This window comes from Passer domesticus, chromosome 3 (genome assembly GCF_036417665.1).
Source record: "Passer domesticus isolate bPasDom1 chromosome 3, bPasDom1.hap1, whole genome shotgun sequence".
Lineage (NCBI taxonomy): Eukaryota > Metazoa > Chordata > Aves > Passeriformes > Passeridae > Passer > Passer domesticus.
Window position 1 is genome coordinate 25,372,184 of NC_087476.1, and position 23,608 is coordinate 25,395,791.

Consider the following 23,608-nt stretch of genomic DNA (forward strand, 5'->3'; position numbering starts at 1 on the left):
AAGCCAGAAAACAAAACAATTTAAACTGTTCAGCTAGCCCCTAAATAACCTGACAGCATTTTTTGCATCCTATTGTCTCCAGCTTCAGCACATTTTTAAGAAAGATCAAACAGAAGGGGGAAAAAAACCTTTTTTTTTTGTTCAAAACACAGTAGAGAACACGTGCAGCTGTGATCATTTGTAAATTTCTAGGTATCAAAATCCTGCAAGAGTATTTACTGAATGAAATAAAGATGGGATGAGTTGTGTCTGTAAAGACAACAGAAAATACAGTGTGGCAAAAGACCACCTTATAATCACTCTGAAAGTTTTCTTGTAAAGATCTAGGGAACTCAACTGTAGTGCAAGATTTTTCTTTGGGTTAGCTTTATTGTGTGGTATTTCAAAGCAAGAAAGCAAACTAAATGTTTTTTCAGTAGCTTTAGTTTCTATTCATCACAGAACAACCAGATCACAATATAAATGAAGTCAACCATATACTGCTTATCCGGACAACGCTTCTGAAAGAGATGATGTCATCTCCAAGTGCCACATGTCTAGCATTAAAAAACCCCAACAAAACCAAACCTATATTTTTTATCTATCATTTTCAGAAAGTCCTCTGTGTGTAATCCTTAATTATCAGATTTTTTAATATACTCTAACATGAGCAAGTTAACAATGCAATTTGCTAATGGCCCTTCCTTACTGCTGAGTTCAAACCCTTAGCTTCCTTCACGGTTAATTGAGCAGGGATGGCTCTGTGCACTTCAGACTGCAGAGTGCAAACACAGCATGTTTGAGTGCACATTAGATTCCTCTGGAAACAAGTAATTTCAAACACCAAGGTAACTTCTGAAGACTGTATTAGAATCTGCTGTTAGATATAAACAACATTTTAGTCATGGGCACAAACACAAGAAGAACTTTTACTCTGAACACAACTATTAGGAAAGCTCACAGTTGAAATTCTGGATGGCTAAAACATTAATTCAGTTTTTTACATGAAGCTCAGCAGGTTTTTGATCCAAAATCTTCCAACACCATAGTTAGCCATCTGAAGAGAAAGGAAAAGGCTTTTCACTCACAGAGGTAGCCCATTTCACTACAGGTTAAGGAACATTAACAACAGCCTGAGACCTGAAACAGACTGAGCACTTCTGTTCTCTAAACAAAGTACTTCAGCTTTCAAGGCTAACATTTCAGACTTTTTAATAAACATTGACATAGTATTTAAAAAGTAGAAATACTCTAAGTGAAATGGTGAGTCAAATGGTTATATTTTATTACACCTACAAATATGGGCTCTAGTTTGCAAGGTTATTAACTTAAAACTTCTTAACAAGTAAAATACTACCACAACAAAATAAGGTCTAAGTGAAAGGGAGAGATCCCATCTTTCTTTTGATTATCCCACAAGGATAGTAGTGATACTTATCCACCAACTATGCATTATCACCAATATTCTAACATCATTTCCCATAGGAGAAAAACAGAAGGACTATTAAACTAAGAATGCTAGAACAGAAAATAAGGGGAAATCAAATCTTCTACTCAAAAACTTTAGTCCTTCCAAGCAAAGTTTGTGTGAACCTTTTGTATCCCACAAGCCTATCATTTGCTCACTATAAACTGCTTAAGTAGAGCACACTTGTTCCTTAAGCATGGAAAGAACGAATTACAGCATTTGCATGAGTTTGAGCAGTTGTTTGCCAGGGATCCAGTTCTCCAAATTATCTCAAAGCCTGTGAATTAAAAGTTATGCAAGAAAAAGCAACAGAGGTAATTCTCTACACAGCCCTTCTATTTCAGGATCAAAATCTTAACTGGCACTAAATATTCTCTCTTGCTTATAACTGGGAGAACGTGTTCACTTCTGCTACTGCACATGCTTTTTCTCAGCCTGTAAATTCCCCCTGCACCACACAGTATACAAAATCCAAACACCAAAAAGCCTCAACTCTTTCCTTGCACTGATTTTAGTGATGCAGTTTGCAGCCCAAAGAGCAAAGCAGACTGGGGAAGACCTTTTCCAAGAGATCAACAGTGATGCTGGATTTCTGTGGTTCATTTTCACACTGCAAACAGAAGAAGAGCAAGACTCATACAGATAGTAAGAAGTCTACCCTCTGATTCCATCTTATTCTAAATGTTTTGAAGCAAGACTAAACTTGACATAATGTACTAAACTGCACAAAAGTACATAATGAGCTAGAGATGCATGATTCTTGGTGGTGTATTATCTCTCTCCCGGGCCACACTATGATGTGAGAAATGCTTATTAGGCTTCATCAGAAAGTAAGAAACTTTTCTTAAAGCTATTAATGAGCAGCCAAGAGCAATGCTTCAGCAGATCCCTCTAAGCTGAGTTCTGTAATCAGGAAAACAGAGGTAATGAAGTAGCACATATTTGAACACAAAATTATAGTTTTTCACGTGCATAAGCAACTGTGCCACAGCAAGAAACTCAAAGGATATATTTCAGTAGAGGGGACCATACTGTTTCAGAGAGTAAAATGCCATATCTCTGTTACAGTGCAAACTGTCCAACTGTACCAATGAGTTTCCTCTGGTGTCTGCTTCTCAGTTTGAAATGCCAACATGCTTTCAATTTTCAGCCACATCTGAGGCACTGTCTAAGCTGAGAGCACATTACAGCACAGGTAAGCTGACAAGGTAAGGAAAGGCTGCTGATCTCTGTAATTACAGTAAAGAAAATGGTAACGCTGAGATTGCTAACTGCAAACTTTGTGTGCCAGCTCAAGCCAGTAACAGGACCTTTGCAAACTCTTATAAATACCAGCCTTGCTTAGTATAAAAAAGACAGATATATAAGACATTAAAATGCTCTTTTAGTGCTCAAAAACAATCAGAAGGAAAGCGGTTATGAGTTTGTACAGTTATTAAAGTCTGAAAACTAGTTTTTCCTGGTTTTATTTAGAGGTCAAAACTTGGTGTCCTTAAAATTACTTATACTGAGAATGGGAACTGAACTTATTTTAGCAACTGAGGCATTTAGCCTGATGTGTCAGTGGTTTCATATTCATGCCATTTTTTCTCAATATCAGTTGATGTAGATGCTCAACAGAAATCTTTTTTCTCCCTTCCTCTGTGGTAACAAGAGGTATAGACCTGGTTGGAGTAATCAGTGCAGCAGTATTAGAAGCTGCATTACTTTCATTATACAGGAAAAAGCAGCCATGCTTAGCTGAACAGACAAGGCCTCATACCCTCTTACTCAGCAGTGATGTTTTATACAAATCAAAGAACATTCCTAAGCTGTTCCTGAATTCCAGCTAAGATTAAGAGGGCAAAGATCTCTATGTGTATTAAGAGGTTATTTGTACTATTGTGAACTGCATGTTGTAATCGAGTGCGTTATCTATGTTTAAAAAACTAAGCTCAGACAAAGTATTGTTTGATTCCTGTTAGAAAAGTAAATTATATAAGCAGATGATGTTTAGTTAGCTCTTTGCTGGAAAGAATGCTTTTGGCATATGCCCATTCCCTCTGCTCACTCAGCTGAAAGCTCAGAGGTCCCCGTTGAGCAAGGGGGATCAGTTTTGGACCAGGTCCTGTTATCAGCATTTGACTCACATGCACAGATTTCAGTTATCCTGAAGATGGGTGGGGCAAAACTAGAAATATGGATTCAATTGGTAAGCATGGTTACCAAAACTTTGCTTTCCTTCAGATATTCTGCAACTAAAACAGTATTTTGGTTTCTTTTATTGTAAAAACAAAATAATCCTGCCGTCAGAGGAAGACGGAATTTTAACAATTAATATTAATAGGTCATCTAGACAGTTTGGGAGGAAAGATCCTTTAAAAGAAGTGTAGAGTGCTATTAACAGGATTAATGTTCACTTGTTCTATTTCAAGCAGCCTACATAGCCCTATCATTCTTCAGTTCCTACTGGCCATAACTGGAGAGAATTAGAAATATTCCTTTCCTTGATACAAAACCCAAAGGAATTACAAGACCATAAAGAGGTGGTAAGAAAATTTACTGCAGGTACTGAATGAGAACTCTAGAATTCACTCCACCTTCTAGCAACATTTTAACATGAAAATCTCTTTCCTAAATTGGGAAGCAGACCAAACTACAGAGAGAAAAATAGGACAAGAATGTATCAATACTCCTAAAGCATAGTTATTACATAGCATTTGAAAAAGATCAAGTGATGTGTTCTGTCCTACAAATATCCATAGTATCATAGCATGGTAAAAGGCTCATACACAGCATAGTGAAGATATTTTTGTAATACAAAAATTACTGTTCAAATACTTATCCTAAGCTAACTTTCAAAGATAATGCACTGTATCAAAATATTTACCTTGTTCCTGTTTGGTGCAATGCTAAATAATGCCTTTTCTTTTGGCAAATGGGAAAGTACAGCATCAGGATAAAACCTCTTTTGTTCAAGTAACAGATCTCTTACACTTTGAGAAAGAAAATGATACAACTTTTCAGATTTACTGCTTTCTGAAACATTTTCAAGGACTCTGCAAGAAGTTAAGTTTAACTGAGTTTCCTCATGTTGTCTGCCTAAAACGTGGAGAGCAGAATCCGAAGTAGTTCCTTTTCTATAACAAAGACCACTGGACCTCTTCAGGAACGCTAATTCTCTCCTGTTATCATCCTCTGAACATCTCCTTTTCCATGCACAGTGTTTCTCTGAATTGCTCTTGTCTTGTTCCTTTAACTGTGTGTCTGTTTCATCAGACTTGGCGAGCCCCTGATTATCACCATGAAAGCTCTCCCCACAAAGAGAAGCACTCTTTGCTTCGCCCGAGAAAAGTTTTGCTTTAGCAATATCAACGGAAAGGTCTGTACTCACAGGCAGAGCATTACCAGCCACTGTCACTCTCCCGGGGAGGAAGTCGGCCAATCCCACACCCTTGGGATGAATCTCGATGTTTTCTGCAATCTCCACTTCACACTGTCTTTTTTCTTCATTTTCTTTAACGTGCACTGAATCTGATCCCCCCTCGGTTGATTTCTTTCTCCTTTTTCTTCTGAAATATTTTCTTCCAGGGGAATGTTTATCTGGACTTAAGGGAGCTTTGGCAGGATCTAAACACTGTTCTTCCTTTTCAGCCCTCACACATCCACAGACATTCCCCATTTGGCTGTCTGTAACTCACAGCCACACAGTTTCATTCATTCCCATATATTTAAATAAACTTAAATCCTCCTCAGAAAGTTAAGAATTGCTGTTTCCACTGTAATTTCTTCCAGACTTCACACGCACCCGCCTCAGTACGTAGCCATTTTGCTTATGAGAAATGCACACGCAATAAACGCTGTGGCTCGCTGCCCAGGCAGGGCCTGTGTCTGATTAGACACTGTGGCTTATTTCTGGCCACCAATCCTCTTAAATAAACATCACTGTTCCAGCGCTGGGCTGTAATGCTGATTGCCTTTCACAGAGATGACATAGCAGTAATGAGCAATAGAAATTTCTCACATGCATTTTAACTTCCCGTTTCACTTAGTAACTTGAGCAAGATAAAGTAGAAAAATATGTAGCAACCTTTGAAACTATTAGCTACACTCCAAATCCAAAAGTAAGCAGCACAGTAAATAGAAAGGATTTAGTCAGCAGATTTGTTTTGCACTTCATATGCTTTTATTACCTACCCAATGATCTACAAATGGGAAAATTAAACTAAAGGATCAGAAATTGCTCTGACAGCTTGCTGGGGGTAAAGTTTTTATTTGTATGTGGAGTTTTCATAGCAGCTAATGAGACTTTTCACTGATTTGTCAGCTATAAATAACCTACTGCCTCACTGCCATCATAAAAGCACAACAGCTTGCTCAGGGCACTGACACTACGTACCGGGGCTGAAACTTTGCAGCAGAGTTAAACCTTCTGGCAGATAAAAGTGAAACAAATCATAAAAGCCAATCTATCTAGAAAACAGACCTTAAGATTACTGTTTACAAAAATGGAGCTTTAGCCTCCTCCCATGCTCCTGTAAGGCATTTCTGTTTAGCTCTGAATATAACATCCAAGAAGCACCTAACTATACCTAAAACTAAGTAGAAATATACACTTTTAAAATGCAAGCAAGTTTAACCTCTAGTATACTTTGTTTGGAAAAATCTTTTTAACTTTGTTTTTGTCATGGATATGTGAAATCTACAGAAACCAGCACACATAGTCAAGGACAGATGTGTATGGTTTCTCATGCTGAAAAAGAACTACAGCGTGACTTGCCAGGCATTATCAGGTGTTACCCTTGACTTTCCCTTGTTTATTTGAAAAGGAATTGCAATAATGAGACCCAGAGACTTTACCCCCAGAGGCCACTTCCACTGAAGTATTCCACAATTTACTGACAGGATCTAGAATGAATAATACAGCAAAGGTCTGGGATGAGCCTCCAAAGAATTTCCAAGGACAGAGCTGCTCACTGACGACTACTCTCAGGGCACAGGGGTAAGATTTGACAGTAATGCTTAGAAAATTTTATACTATAACACCACAGAATACTGTGGCAGGTGGCCAGCCATGTACAGGTACAATGCTAACATGTTTCTTTTCAAAGCAGACATTAGTTCCATGGCTAAACTCTTTCCTAGCCTCAATTTGTATTTGCATTTGTAGCATGCTCAGCATACAGGTGCACTTGTGACATTTGATTCCTTTATTCACAATGAAAAAGTTGTAACCTAGTCTGTTTAGAAAAATTACTTTAGAAAAGTGACTTTTACCTAAGACCTAGTGATTTACGTAAGACTTAATGATTTAAAGAACACTTCCATATGGGTCTGTGTTGGGTCCTGACATGGGCCCCCTTTATGAATAGAAAAACACATTTTAAAAAAATATATCTTTCTAAATGATGTCCCTGTGTTTTTATCAAAAAAACCCCAGTTTTTTAATCTAAAGATTTACTTCTTTTTCTTCTCTCTCATCAGAAGAGATGATTCAGGACTTTATAATGGGCCAAGGCTGATTTCATTTCACACAGATATAGTTTCTGGTTTAACAACAAGGTGCCTAGTAATAATATATGGTTAAAGAGATCATAGTATAATGGTCACAAAACATATATAAAAATATCTTGATAAAGCAATTTGACCTGTAAAATATTAAGGACAAGTTTCCAGCATTTGAATGGACAACTGCAAATCTTCATGCTGTCTAATTCAAAATGTATTAATGTAATATACCACTAGTACACTGCTAATGTTATTCTTCCTCCACAAATTTCACAGGGGGAGAGAATTTCCCTAGAAATACTGCAAATTTAAATTTTCAGTGCGAGTGCATTTTCAAATGAATACATGTGGGTATCAAGGTTTCTAAACAGTATTATATTAGATTATTTTACTGAGCTTTACTGGAGTGTGATTTGATATGCATTTCCATTAAACTGCTTACATCTCTTTAAGTCACCATGACACCACCTTCTTTCAAACAGAAAATGTCTCTAAAGTACACTCTTATGCCAAATTTCCTGTAGATTCAATGGCACACTGACTGTCACAAAAATGTAAAATAATATCTAATTCAAGATAGGTCAGAAGAAACACATTATGATTATTTTACAGCTGACAATTACATTTTGTAATGCAGCCAGTAATTAATTTACAGAGTCCCTGATCTTGCACATCCTCTTTCATTCATACTTTAAATTTTGATTATTTTTCTTAAGAGTAACTCAATTTTTCAAAAATCAGGTGCCACTGAAATAGAATTTTAAAAAAAAGAGACAGCAGAATTATAAGAATCAGATCTAAAGGACCAGTTACAAGATCAGTGTTCCCAACAATCCTGCCCTACTTTTGCATACTCCAGGTCAATTTACTCGAATGCACCTGGTACAACTGCAGCTAGTCCTAGAACAGAGCCACAAGGATGGTGAAGGGTCTGGAGGGGGAGCCTTGTGGGGGGCAGCTGAGGTCACTTGGTCTGCTCAGCCTGGAGGAGACTTGAGGTTAGATCTCACTGCAGTTACAGCTTCTTGTGAGGAGAGGAGGAGGGGCAGGCACTGATCTCTTCTCTGTTGGTGATCAGTGACAGGAACTGAGGGAATGGCCTGAAGCTGAGTCAGAGGAGGATTAGATTTAGGATAAGGTTCTTCACCCAGAGGGTGGCTGGGCACTGGAACAGCTCCCCAGGGCAGTGGTCACAGCACCAGCCTGAGAGAGTTGGAAGAAGTGTTTGGACAATGCTCTCGGGCACATGGTGATTCTTGGGGTGTCCTGTGCAGGGTCCGGAGTTGGACCAGATGATCCTGAAGGATCCTGTCCATCGCAGCATATTCTATGGTAGCTCTACCATTTATCCATTTCCAAATATTATCTAGGAATAAATGCATTCCAAATATACCTCTGCAGATAATTAGTAGCCCTTATGCCTTTTTGTCTTTCTAGACACAGGTATTTCTGAGACTTAACAATATTTACCAGCTGTTCCTGAGAAGGCTATCAGCTCTCTATTAACAATTCTTTCTGCTGTTTCTTCTTTATTTTTTCCCAAGAACCAAATAATAACTTTATAGTCACTTTAACTAAGTCACTTATACTCTTGAGCCAAAGAAATTATCAAGGACAATGGAATTGATAAATTGCATTTATATCAGTTGTTGGGTTTTTTATATAAAAACCCTAAGCAAAGATAAAAACCCTAAGATAAATCAAAGTGCTAGTAACTAAAGAAAAAAATACCGCTTTCAGCTAACTGAGATTCTCTGACGTCATAACTATGGTCTCAGCAAGGAAAGAGACAGAGTTAACAGAATTACACTGGAGGTTCAGAAGAGGGAAACTTAAATTTCTTTGAAAACCTGACAGCTAGAGCACAGACAGATGATATTCTAAAGCACCAAAATAGACTACTACTGAAGCCTGTGAGAACCACCACAACACAGTGATGACCACACCAAGGGCTTTGTCTTGGACATCTGACTAAACTGACTAGACCTGAATGAAGCTCAGCACTGGTTTAAGACAGAGATCCAGGTGATCAAAGCTGTTAAAACAACCACCAGGGATTGTTGCGTTTCTTCATCTTGATACTGTGGGGGTTTTGTTGGGTTTTTTTGGTTGGCATTTTTTAATACGGAAAATGTAAAAGATATAAATTTGTACCCACCAAGACTGCAAAATTTTATGGGGAGATTAACAACAGACTTTTTATGGCAAGAAAACCCCTAAGTACAACATGAATAAAGGATTAGACCAACACTTGTATGCAATTTGACCTGTCTTAGAGGCTGCTTAATCACAAACAAGAGGTTAAGATTAAGACATGGAAAACAAATTACTCACACTGAAATATTAAATAGCTCATGCAGATTTGTATGGGTTTGCACTTAACCACAGATTTCTGTAATTTGTCAAGCATGTCTGTGACTGGGAAATGCATTAATTCCTTAACATGGGACAGGTGCATAATACATTAAAATGGCAATGATGTTGAATATTTGTGTACTTCTAAGTCTGAAAAATTATTATACCATTTGCCCTATGTACACTGCTAATTTATGTTTTATTATTTGTCTCATATAGTTAGCAATTACTGTACAGGAGAAATTATTCTACTTTGCTAATCAAACCATGCCAGGTATCTTTTATCAAAATCCTACTAGTACTGCATTTTAGATCTGGATCTAAGATCCCTTTCTCCTCCTTTCTGCGTGTTTATACAACAGAGCAGAAGTAATGGAGCGTTTAGCACAAATGGGACGTGTCATTTCACGGCACTAAAACAGCATACCAGATAACCAGCCAGCATTTTGTTGCACAGCCCTAAGGTCACATGCAGAATAACAGAGAGATAAACATAAGCCAAATAGAAAGTGAAAATTAAAGTAGCACAAGATAGAAAACAAGGATAAAAATAAAGGCTTGCCAGCACAAACAAAAGGTTTGGGGCTGTTTGAGCTGTACTGGCAACCACTCCTCTAACTGTGAAAGAGATGTTCAACTACCAAATCACAACCACCAACAGGAGAGGTTTTATATCTAGTGAGATGGCTTACAAAAAGAGGAATTTGCTCCTTATTGGTGCTTTTATGGCATTAATGACAGAGACTTCATGCTTCTCTCACCCTTGCTGTGATTCAGATGAGTCTCAAAAAATTTCAAGAATTCTGCACTCATTTTCTTACCTAAGACTTAGGAATTTCACTATTTTTTTAATAAATCGCTGAAGAATTCCAGAAGAAACAACTAGGGAGTTCAGCTGAGAAATAAAATATCACAAGAGTATACCCTAACAAACGCTGAAGGACAGGTAATGCTGCTGCATTGGGTAATGACAGACAATGCAGCTACCACATGGAATACACTTTATCCCACCATCACTTATAGTCACAGATGGGACAACTGGCCACGTAGTTCTATTTATAAATCTTTAAGATCAAACCTTGAACTGTTCTGGTTCTTTTAAAGCAGAGACAGAGTAAATTTCAATCCTTGGACTGCAAGGCACACAGGACCAGGAATGGTTGCCAGGAAAAGGGTGACTGAAGGCCAAACCCAGCTCTCCTCATCTCTCATGGCCACCTCAAAAGGCAGGCAGCATGTCTACTGAATGGTGACCCTACCAGGGATATCCCTCTGTCTTCTGCACATCATTTACTGAAATGGGCTACCACAGCTGAGCTGCCTCCTCCTCTGGCCATCCTGTATGGAGGCCACAGCCTTACAAATACACCTGTCTCACCTTTTCACCAACACTGTCAAAAGTTTAGCTGCTGATGCTGGACCAAATGAACAGTCTGTGGACTGCTTGGGGGCAGACTAATCAAAAATGATTTTTTTCTTAAAGGGTTATGGGGAGTCAGCAGCAAAAAATAGCATTTGCTGGCTAGCATGAGAAATGTGAAGAGGTTACATGTGTCAAAAGAGGCCTGAGAGAAATTACCCATCTGCAGGGAGAGGGCTGGACAGTACTGTAACCTCTGGACAGAATCATCACTGACCAGAACCTTGAAGCAGCATCCTGCAGAAGTCTGACAGCAAAGAGCAGGGAAGAGTGGAAAGAAATTTAATGGCAGTTCCTAAGCTGAAAAATTATGATGAAACTGAAATAGAAGAAGTCTATTGAGTCATTATTTAGAACTTCCTGAAATTTTTTAAGGTCTGAGTTTATAAAGGCCTACTTTTAACTAGACGGCAGTTCAAAGTTTTTCTTTGCTTCAGCATGTGTTTTTCAAACAACTGCAAGTGATTTTAAACATTTAACATTTGTTAAAGAATGCTTGCAGTGGTTTGAAAGGAAATTATCACCAGTTTTCACAGAATTTAAATCTTACCAAAATGACTTTATGAGGACAAATGCTGCTTTCATTTATAGTTGCTCATCTCCAGTGTAGTCAGTGAAAATGTACTGGATGTTGAAGGAATCCATTAAAGTATTATTTTGTATATTTATACATACAGCCTATGATTATACAAAATACTATAATCTGATTTAGCATGTTCTACAGGTGCCAGGAAAATAACTTATAACAGTTATTACATTACGAAACTGAATTTAAACTAAGCCACCTACTATTAAAAGCATGTGAAATACGTACATTGAAAGCTTGCATAAATCCTAGCAACATAGATGCATTGGGGTTTTTCAATACCCACAGAACAAATTATTTTCTGACATACTCAGTTTAGTAATCCACCAGATTTCCCATTCCAGCTTTTCAGTAACTCTTATGTAATTACTTGGGACACAGAAGAATGGATACTTTCTGGACTTATGCAGCTGCAGAAGTCAGTGCTGTAACATTTATATGTATCTAGTTATGCATACCAATTCACAAAGCCATAACCATAATTAAGATGCAAGAGAAACATAATCCTCAAATGTGTATTCTCTTTTATTTTTTTTATCATGTCTGTTCCCTAAATCATTCCTAAATTCATTCCAATAATCAGAAGGATTTTCTTTTTTGAGTAAATAATACCCTCCAGATAAGGACCATGACTCAGAGAAACAATAAGCCACAAACAACAGCCCAAAAAAAAATCTCTGGCATCTTGACTACTTCCCAGATTGCAGTGTTATTAGAATATACATAACTGATGTGTAGCTGAGCCAGTAATATCACACAGCAAACAGCTTCTTATGCTCACTGAGAAATTAACTACTTCTGCAAATGATGGGGAAATTAAGGGGTAATTCAGGTTAAAAGACCCCCTCACAAGTGTCTAGATACTCATGTTTACACACTGGCTAGGTTTTAAAGAGATCACTTTATGCACTGGGGCAGGATTCAGTTTCCTCAACATGGGGTTCTGGAGCTCTTTGAGATATCCTGCAGTACCCCAACTGGCCTCCACCTGCAGGTCCAGAAGATCGTGAGTTTCTCACAAGTCTGGTGTCTCATCAGAGAACTCCACACATGTCCTGCATACTCCAGGATACCTCAGGTATCACTCAAACGCCTGTCTTTAGGAGGCTGAATCAAAAGCCCTAGGCCTTCAAACAACAGCAAGGGTTCACACCCTGAAGCAGAGAGATAAAGTCAACTGACCATCTAGAATATTTGAGACACTTTAAAATACCTGAGACATTCATATGGAGATAGCATTTACACCACAAGACCTAAGGAAACCTGCTTCTCATTGCAAATGTTACTGGATATGAAGTGTCATCTCAGCACACAAACAGCAACTATGCTGGAAAATGAATAGCTCCAGAGGTGCTCTAGGCATCTCCTTCAGGTGATCTGAATTACTCCATCAGTCTCACCCTCTGTATTGCCTAGCCCTCCAGGCCTCAAATCCATTGCTAAACATGTTTTCCACCATTTAAGAAGCAGTTTATCCTGCCTGATCTGTCTCTTCCCAGATGAGGCTGGGTTTCCCATAAGACCCAGGTCATGCTTCTCATACTCACAGGGGTGTCTCATAAATCTCCAACAACACAGATGTTTACGTTTAATTGAGTGAAGTAAACCTCTAGTAGGTAGTTAGTTGACTCACTGTCTAGGCTGTACTAACTGTACTAAACCTCTATCCTTCTGATTATCAGATTAAAGGGACAATTTAGACAATTGTATAAGAACGTAGCTCCCCATAAGCACACGGATTTAGTGTCTTAACTTCAAACTGAATCTAATCACAACTTTCCCAATAAGTATGGAATTACTCCATGCATAAACACAGTTATTATCACAAAGCTTTATCCCTTGGTAAAGAGCCCATATTTCCCTTCAGATTTTTCCTTCATTTTAAAGCTAAGTGAAGAAAAAAAAAAAACAGTTTGAGGTCTAAGTATGTACATTCTTCCAAACTTCAGCTGAATCCAAAGGGCCATATGCGGGTGACAAAGACACCGAATTGCCATATTAAAGAGAAATAGCAGGAAATGTCATGTAGGAAATGTCACACAAGCACAGACTAGTGCAGGGCATATGTCTTACATCACTTTACAAATCCCTTCTGCATTCAGTGTAGGTATACTGCAGCCATTAGTAAAAAAAAAAAAGAATATATTTTTTAAACATCCTGTTCCTCAGTTGCTTCATATTTATAAAATAGACTTAATATTTAGTCAAGCGCTAGTAGTCATCCTCAAAATTATTTTTCACCAATTTTTTAAGACACTATTTTGAAAAAGAAGATCATCAAGGTGGCAGACCCCATACTAGGGGGCATCAAACACAGCTCAAACAGCCAGTAGGGAGGGGCAATTATCCTGCTGTACTCAGTGCACCCTCACTCTGAGAACTGTGTGCACTTCTGGTCTCCACAGTTAAGAAGGGTGTGAAGGTCCTTGAGAATGCCCAGAGAAGGGCAACAAAGTTGGTGGCAGGCATGGAAAGTATGTTCTAAGTGGAGCACCTGAGGACTTTGAGTTTGTCTAGTTTGGGTTAAGGGAGGCTGAAAAGTGACCTCACTGCTCTGTGGGGAACTAGAGGGAGGCACTGAGCTCTCTCCAGGGGAACCCATCTTTAGAAATGGAAGAAAAGACAATGCTGGGAACTACCAACCTGTCAGCCTCTCCTCTTTGCCTGGGAAGGTCATGGAACAGATCCCAGGGAAGATGTTACGATGCCCATTCCTGGGAGTACTCAAGGCCAGGTTGGATGGGGTTCTGAGCAATCTGGTCTAGTTGAAGGTGTCCCTGCCCCCATAAGGGGGATGGAATAAGGCAATTCTCAAGGTCCCCTTCCAACCCAAACCATTCTGATTCTTTTCTACCTGGTATCCAGACGCTGGGCACATGGGAATACTTCAAAACTGTGCTGGGGAGGTTTAGAATGGACATCAGGAAGCATGATGGGTGGTCAGACATTGGAAAAGGCTTCCTGGACAGGTGGTCGATGCCCCAAGCCTGTCAGTGTTTCAGATGCATTTGGAGAATGCCCTAAGCAACATGCTTGAACTTCCAGCCCCGAATTGGTCAGGCAGTCCCACTAGATGAGCATTGTAGTTCTCCTCCAACTGAAATATTCTACTCTGACAGAACTACAAGATCTGAATTGTACTTGCAGACATTTAGTTGGTAATTATTTGGGTTAGGACATAGTGAAGTGTGTTTTGGCTACAATTTAAATGCTTCAACATATTTCATATGGAGCTGACTACCTTACAGGGGAAAATCCTTGCCACACCACTTCACCTGAAGAAGGTAATTTATATAAATTGGTTTTCCCTTTCATCCATTTTTTACAACTGGCAGCACTAACGTTCATGACTTTTTACAAGCACCTAATATTGTGCCAGATGTACTGTGCTTCATCTAATGAGAAAAACTAAAAATTTCATTTTGCAAAAGACTAATAATCAGGTTCAGAAACATAAAATACACATCAAGTAAAGGTTTAACTTCCACTTACAGCTTCTATTAGTAAGCTACTAATATTCTATTTTTTAAAATAGAGCAACCTTCAATCACAGCCCAATTCTGTAGGTCATGCTTAAATATATTTAAACCTAATCTTTTCTTCTCTGTATAACCATGTGGAAGCAAAGACTGACATGGCAAGGGGAGCTGAAGGAGCTCCAGGTCCTTGCTGGACCATCTCCTTTATTCTATGGACTGATCTAGGCTAAGATGTGCACCCTGTTTATATCTGGTACCATTGGCCCTATTCATATCTTTGCTCCACATTAGGATTTGCAGGAGAGCACATTAGATCCTAGCAGACTTTCTAGCTTTTTAAAGAAAATTTTTCTCAGTCATACATCCAGTGTGGAATGCTCCTAAGGGAATCATACTTCTTCTGTGTGATCTTGCAAATTTCTGATCATTTAAAATGCCTGCACAGCAGAGAGTTCATGGCTAACAATGCTTCAGTCACTAAATGGGAATTATCTGTCATCTGAATTACATCATCTGCAGCCAGAGCCATTATGCAAGCGTTCTTTTGAGGAGCAATTTAACACCACACACTGTAAGGCCGCATTATACTGTACACAATCCCACCAGTGTACAACAACCAGAGTGCCACCTAGTGTGACCCATGCCACCATCACTGGGGCTAGGAACAAATGCTGACATGGGAGCAACTACTAGAAGAGGCTGAGAATACAGCTTGCTAAAATACTCAAAGCATCAGAATTTTTAAAAATACACAATTTTTTCAAATGTATTTTAATACTCATCGAAAGAAATCTGTAGAATAAAAGAAGAAGAATATATCCAAACACTGGGAGGAATACATACTGTATTTAATGATGTTCAAAACCGAAGCTTTTTTCCTCTCCCTCCACAGAGAGGAAATTAGCAAATAAAATCTTGAGATCCAGTTTAAATCATAAAATAAGATACAACATCAAAACCTTCAGAAACAAATTAGAGAAGAGATAAAATCTATGGAGTCCTGTCTACATCAAAATTCCTTGCCACTATGCAAGAAACTGACCAAAAACATACAGTCAAGCAAAGTTAGGCTTACCTGAAAGTGCAAAATTATGGTCCATATCAACCCCAAAGTCAATTTGGGATTCCCATCTGTTATATCATCATTTCTGATGTTAACCAGTTTCACCTGCCATCACAGAAAGAAAATACAGGCAAAATTGAAATAAATATGCCACAAATACATACTGCATTACACAGGCATGACTCTAAAGGATGCACTACTCACTTTCTGAGCCTACTCTGCTGGGCTTTTTAATTCTCAAAAGCAGAAAGGAATTGCATTCTGCCTGTAAGCGACCTGCCAGGAATTGCCCTCTCCCACTCACACCGGGATAAGGAAATTCCTCAGCTGTCACTAGGCTGGCAGATCTGATCCCCGTGCCAAATACCCTTTGCCTCAGCTCTTGTCAAAAGGGGAAGGCACGACAGAGCAGGGCAGGATAACATGAATATAATGATCTGTAGCTGCTGTATCAGTCCCAGGGCAGTGCTGACATTGGAACTTATCATTGCCGTCATTCCACCCCACGCTTTCCTGTACTTAAACAAGGATTCAGCAGCAGGAGAACTGGCCTGCCAAAACACAGATCTGGCTTGATAAAACTAGGAATTTAGTATCACATTTTAGTAAACAATGGATTAAAAAAGACAATAATTATTATATTTTCTGATGGTGTATTCATTCATAATGCTATGAATAAATGCTTAATAGGATTAAAACAAGAGCTGCTGTTACTACACTCCCATAAACTCACACCCAGAATGAGTTCAGTAATTCCAGTTTTTGTCTAATTTTATAAATGTATAAATATCTACATGTATTATGCATCCATATAGCCTAGCAGTTAAAAATGACTCAGCTAAAATATATTTTATGCTTACAATAGTAAAGTTTCATGCACATGCTATTCAACATATATCCTGTTATCAAATGAACAAGAAAAGGCATGTCTTTTTGATCTGCAGACATAATCTTTACTATTTGGAGAGAAAAAAAGCATCAAACCACACTCTCTGCAAGAAAAACTGTATTTCACAATTTGTTGTTTGTTCATTTCATAAGCCAGGCTTCAAAATTATCAATATATAGGCTCTCTCTGCTTTATAATCACAATAAAGCATTGAACTTGAAGGCTACACAGCCAACCTGAGCCAATTAACTCCTAAATACAGTTTAGAAACACCTACCAGAGGGCTGAAATTTTTATGAACTGCAAGCTCCACAGACAATTTGCCAAGACCAAAGCCCTACAAATATTTTGTATACTAGAACACAGCCATCTTCACAAAGCTGCGATGCTAAAGAGAGCACAAAAATCCTCATATCATAATCATACCACGTGCATGTTCATAAACATGAAGACGACACAGTACTACACCTCCTGCATTTTATACACATGGTCTGCCATGCATAAACAAGGCATGGTGCAGTACAGCTCCTGAGGTCCTGCTGCATGAAAAAGCCATTGTGACTGTCACTTTGTAGTGTACTTGTTCAGTGGCTCACTTAGGTTAACAGGAAAAGTTTGCTTTGAACTCAGCAAAGGAGGATTTTGTTCTCAGTCCACACATTCCATTCAGTGACCCGAAAGACATGTTTGAAATTTCAAAATGCAAAACAACATCTGGTTTCACAACAAAACTAAGTATCTGTTTATGGTTTGCTACCTCATATTCTGTCAAACTTCTGAAGTAGCAAAACCAATTTAATTATTTTTTAAATCAACCAATCAGAGAGTAGATTTTCAGTGTCAATTTATTGGGATGTGGCAGATAGGGAGGAACCGTTTTTCCTTCCATGTTCTGGATAAAGGGGGAAATCCCTTTATTCTCCCTTTGGAAAGGGAGAAATCAAGCTTCTGTAAGCATTTAAAATATATTGAAAAGTAGAAAGAAATTCACAGTAGCAGAAAGGCAACAGAGTGGATTTCAACGGCTAAAAGGAGATTTTAAAGTGAAAATTAAGCCTGAATCTTCCACAGTGCCCAGGTGGCTCTGACAAGTCTCTAATTCATCTAAAAATGCTACTTTTGCTTTTATCAGTATCAAAATTTGAGAAAGTTTTCAAAAAAAAAAATACAATCAAAACAAGGAACTCCCATACAAAATTCTAATATATTTGAATTGGCATTTTGCAGTAAAAACTAGATTGTGAACAAAATTGCATACCAGCTAGTGTCTAGGCAGCATGAAAGACAGTTTAATTTGCTATAAGCAGCTCCTAAGGATGTTGCCCATAATTTTCTCCTCTTTAAGAGCATATAGCACATGGGATGTGCTGTTAGTGCTCAGGGAAGGGTGGTGTAAAACTATCTTTCCCACATCTCTCTTAACCATCTCAAGCATGACATAAAGCTGAGCCTACATGAGCAGCTGTTAGACAACATGCACGAGAGACAAAGCAGGACAAATTTGTTCTTTATTAGCTATAGGTGACAAAATGTTCGTTAATTTTTTTTATTATTATTTTATTTTCATCATACCTGGCGCTTTTTCAAATAGTCAAGTGCAATTTGGACGTTCTGCAGTCTGTGAAAACGCATCCGACCCTTTTCTCGGGGCTACAAGTGGAAAACAGTAGTTGTGAGATTTTCTCATCAGACAAAAGAACAAACAGTCTGATTTAAATATATCATGTAGAACATTTGAAGCACAACAGCTTTAATGAAGTCAATACCTTTGGTGAAAAAGTGTGCTACAACTATTTATTTTAACTGTATTTATTTTTTAGTACAGTGGATAGCAAGAGAGATCAGTGGTCCCCAACTGCAACTGTGATCCATGCAGGCTGATAGCTGTTCCCTGTAAGGTACTATTAAGGCCAAGAGGGCTATTACCTACAGAAACTAAATATTATTATAAAATATTTACAGTGTATTAAGCAAAACAAAACATAAGTAATGTCATGGACTTTTACATTGTTCTGGTAAATTCTGTGATGGAAAAGCTTACCTCTGTATGGAACTTCATGGCTTAATGGTATGACTGCATAATGATTATGATATCTACACTTATTTCTTTAAAGCATCTAATAAAGATAGTATCTTCCTCCAAACAGAATAATATAACATGAACCGTCCTGGAGTGTAAGTTTAAACTCTTGACTTGGGTAGAAAACTTTAAAGCATGAAAAAAACTAACAAGTCACTCCCTTCACAGCAAAGTCAGAACCACCAAAAAGGAATTGTAAAATAAAAATGAGCGGTGTGTTAATGGAAACATGGCAAAACTGCATGCAGTTAGTATAAAATCACCAAGAAGAAGAACCACACAGAAAACGCATACTTAGCTGTCACAGATCAGCATGGGAAAGCAGTTAAATTTATACCATCAACATCATATCCAAGTCCTTCTAATCTTCCTTATTTCAGATTTGTCACAAACTTTCACAGCAATAAACTGAAGCAGACTATAATTGCTAGGGATCAGCCATGAATATGAGCATTTCCTCAGACAACCACTGTGAAACACACAGATAAGCCCCAGCCTTCCTCAACTGCCTTTTTTCCCCCTATGGAGTATCAGATGCTTGCCAAAAAGAAACATAAGAAAATGAAGTTGAATAAGAAGCATAAACTGAAACAAAAATAATTTTAATTTCCATTACAGAATCTTCTATTTAGCCCCTTGTTTTTCACACCAATAACTCAGGATCAAGCATTACAGCCCTTGCTATCAAAAAGCTTCCACAGATGAAATGAAGGACTGCAGACCTGGAACTTGGTTTTCCACAAGGAAGGAATAGTAAACCCCAAAGTACACAGTTACCATCTCAGAGGGGAAATATTTCTTTTATAAAACAATGCAGCACTTTGACTGATGCTGCACTTCAGAAAAAAAGCACACAAATTCCACTGAAATCACAACTGCAGCACAACACACGGGAGCCAGGGAGGCACTCAGGCCCTATGTCAGCCAGTTGCTCTAGCAAAAGCCAAAATGCAAGGTCTAAAAAGACATTAAACAGCTCACTCAGACTAACAAGCACCCAACATTTTAAAGTTTATCAGCAGATATTTCCCTTCTGGATGGGCAAAATATAGAGAATCGATAATTCAGCATTTGTTGCAAGAAAGAGAAACCCTGCAAACTATCTGTATTTTTAGTAGCCACAACACAAAGCTGTCACTTAACTTCCAATCTACCTGCTTTGATAAAAATCACTACTACACATGGTAAATTCTAAAAAAAACCAGATCTGCACACTGAATTACCTTATTTCAAGATGTTATCCATATGGCACACACACCATGCACATAGTAAACTGGTGCTTCTAATTAAGAGAAATCAAATTTTTTCATTGATTTCACTAAGAAGAACCTTCAAGTCTTTGTCTAAATTACTTGTATATGGACAATACTGTTTACAAGTTAAAAAAAAGTCTTAGATTAATAAAATTATGGAATTTCCCTACTATTTTTAAAAATTATTTTATAGCTTCTTGATAGTGTTGTCCAGTATACATTTGCACCATGGTTTTGTACAGTTTAATGAAAGAAAACAAATAGAAACCTTGAACATTTGCACTTTAGCTGTTCACAGAAAGACTAAATAAAAATTTGTCTTTACCATACCTCCACCATAAACACACGTATCCTGGTTTATCAACAAAAGTCCTTTTGTTCCTTCTACAGCCCACTACTGCAGCACACCAAGCTAAGAATTTACATTAGCAAACACCACACTTCAAACACTGCATTAGTACAGTTATGGGGGTCGGCACCTACCCCCTTATCCTCATCCTCCACATCCTCATGCTGTTCATTTGCGCATGCTTCTGTTGAACTCACCAACCGTAAGGTCTTCAAAAAATCTCGCTCTCTTGGCTAATGAATACAACAGACAGGAGACAGGACAGCAAAAACACAAGACAGACCACAAATGAAAAGAAGAGCATGAAAAGAAGAACATAATGAAGAGAACAAATACCAAGCAAGGGAAGTAATGCTCACAAAGAAAGGAAATGGCACCTGAGGAGTGTGTTAGACAATTTCAGGGACATTTGATCCTTGTTATTTGTAAGTTACTCCCTTAAATGCAAAAAGATATTAAGCATCCAATATTTGTTAAAACAAAAATCAGAAAGGAAAGGAAAGGAAAGAGCAGAAGAAATAGTGCATTACCTTGTTAAGAAAGGAAGTCTCACTAGCCACAAGAAACGAAGAGAACAGATTGCACTCCCCCACAGAATTCACACCAGCATATTTACCAACAGAAATACAAGTTGTGTCTTTGGTATGAGGTCACAGATTACAGAAAGTATCAAAGAAATCTACAGCAGTCAATACACAAGGAATTAACAAATAGAGAAAATGCATAATTAACAATTTGAAACCACTACATTATGATCTAAAAGCTTACCAAGGTGTCTCCAGAAAGGACTTCTAGAAGTGAGATTAAGTTATGTCCATCTCTTAGGTCTTCATATAGGTCATTCACATGTTTTCGAACCTGCACAGATAAATGCAAAAAATAAATACATGATCCCAGTTTACACCTGAGAATTCACGCTCTTAGTAATACATGTCTTTTAAAATACAGATAAACCCCAGATGCTAAATGTCAATGCTATACCTCAGCATTGCTTTTTTAAATTTCTTCATTTTCATGACAAATTAACAAATGCAAGTTAGTTGTAATAGACAAAATTCACATCTGTCTCTGCACTTGCAGTTTCATCACACTTTATATCACTTCAATGAAAAGAAAAACAATATTAAGTTACAGGTAATGAATGCATGTATCAATGAAAAAAACAGAATCTGCAGTTTAATATCAGATACTCTCCTCTTTGGACCTAAATAATGACCACTACAACAGTAGCTAGATTCAACAGATTATTAAAAAAAACACACAACTGATACATATTATGAGCAGCATGCATGTTCACTGCAGTCAGGCTGGAAGTAACTCCCTAATCAAACCATGATATCCACCAATTAACAGCACGTATTGTCACCTCAGGTTTCCCAGTAGTTAGTGAGCTTTCCCAACAACTCACACACCCACCCTACACACCTTACCAAAGGACCATGACTTTGGGTTGATCTAGTGAGGGGTTGCAATGATGAGAGACAGCTGGAAGATCCACCTTTACTGACAGGCACAATGAACCTGAGAGATATCTGTCCACAGGCCAACTTCTTTATTCTTACCATTAGCTTAATTACAACCTCATCTGAAATGTCTTCAGCAATTCCAGCCAGCTGCTCTTTGAATGTGACACAAAGGACCTAATTTTTCAGAATCAGAGATCTTTGACTTGCTAGGGCAGAGGTTGCAGGCTTTCCAGCTACAGTTTAATGTCAGTTCCCTGGTGTTCCTGTTGAACAACCAGATCAGAAACTTCCTAAGCTTAGGATAAAATGCAACATCAGAAATGTTCTTCTTCCTAACCTCTGCTAGAGATGAGTTGTACTTCCAACATGAGGTCTATGGGACACTGACTGCCAACATATGTGTGTGATGAGGGCAGCAAGAGTCAACCCTGATCTTGAACTTAATACAACAACTCTGTTTGCTACATTTTTGGGGGAATTATGAGATTCATCCTGTTGCATAAAGATCTGTATCCATACCTAAGATTAGCTTCATAAATGCTTTTTAGTTCAATTTTTCTTATTCCAATCTTAAACATGAAATTACCCTGCAATCTGTTTTCACAAACAGCATTATCTTAATTGAGAGCAGCATCAGAACATATTTATGCTTGCTCTGAAGACTAGCCAGAACAAGTCACCTAGAAGACTGTTCCATGAGGAATTATAACACATATTTTCCAAAGCGCTTACACAGAGTCTACGTTCACAGCCAAATTACAATCCAATACTCTAATACATAAACATAAGCTTTACACCCTCACATACATACATAAAATAGTATCATTTTAATTTTAGTTACTTTTTTTTTATCCTGCAAGCAATTAATGTTAAAAAAAATAACTAGGAAAAAATTTCTCTGATAATACTAAAGTACTGCCAAACTGAACAAAGAAAAAGAACAGGTGTTCTCCTACCACATCTCTGGTGAAAGGAAAGAAAAGGGAAGCTATATAAATAATTGATATCCCTGATACAAGATTTGATTATGACAAATGCTCAAAAGATGAGAAACATAAGAATCTTTAATTTTTAACCCACGTTATTTTTATATTCAAAGGACTGTATCAAACTGAGAATTAAACTCTTTCTCTTAAAAGTAGGCAACTTTTCTTTATGACAAAACCCTGTGAGAGGGCTGCCTGCCCCACCACCCAGGACATGTCCCTTTCCACGTCTCTTTGGAATGCAGAATCCCCAGCCAGAACAGCCCAGCACAGCAGGACATAAGGTTAAGGACAGGGGAATGCGGTGTACATCTCAAAGACACTGCACAGCACAGTTAAAGAACTGTTTGTGAGTCAATACCCACACTCTTTTTAACATAAAACTCAGGGGATTTGCCCAGTGTGCAGGTATCTGAATTGTGGGTGAGAAAATACCACTACTTCTGTTCTGTCTGCTTTTTTTATCCAATAAATGCAAGATAATTTTGTTATCCTGCTACTCTGTCTGTCACAGCACACATTTATTAACCTTCTGTTTGTTTCTTATGCTCTGAGGTTTCCTAAGTATTACAAAGACTACCATCTTCCCCAGTTTATCTTTTCAAAAATCACAGACACTTCAGAGATGAACTCACACTGCATATGAAAAAACTGGCACAGGGCTGTCAAAACAGGAAAACCAGCAGTACACCTTACGTACCTGTATTAGTTCTGCCACTGGCTGGCAATTACTGTGAGGATTAATTAT

General features: G+C 38.0%; 1 protein-coding gene across 10 annotated transcripts in view; it reads right to left on the bottom strand.

Annotated features, from left to right (window-relative positions):
* LOC135296195 (dystonin-like) overlaps positions 1-23,608 on the bottom strand; it is a 288,180-nt gene that overhangs the window by 161,419 nt on the left and 103,153 nt on the right. For 5 of the 10 annotated variants that reach the window (XM_064412229.1, XM_064412227.1, XM_064412230.1 and 2 more), the window contains 4 exons: positions 21,177-21,266; positions 20,543-20,641; positions 18,299-18,376; positions 15,850-15,942 (listed from right to left, as the gene is read on the bottom strand). In XM_064412229.1, the coding sequence (XP_064268299.1) occupies positions 15,850-15,942; positions 18,299-18,376; positions 20,543-20,641; positions 21,177-21,266 (360 nt within the window). The remainder of the gene's footprint in view (positions 1-15,849; positions 15,943-18,298; positions 18,377-20,542; positions 20,642-21,176; positions 21,267-23,608) is intronic. The other 5 variants (XM_064412231.1, XM_064412234.1, XM_064412236.1 and 2 more) reach the window with 1 other exon arrangement.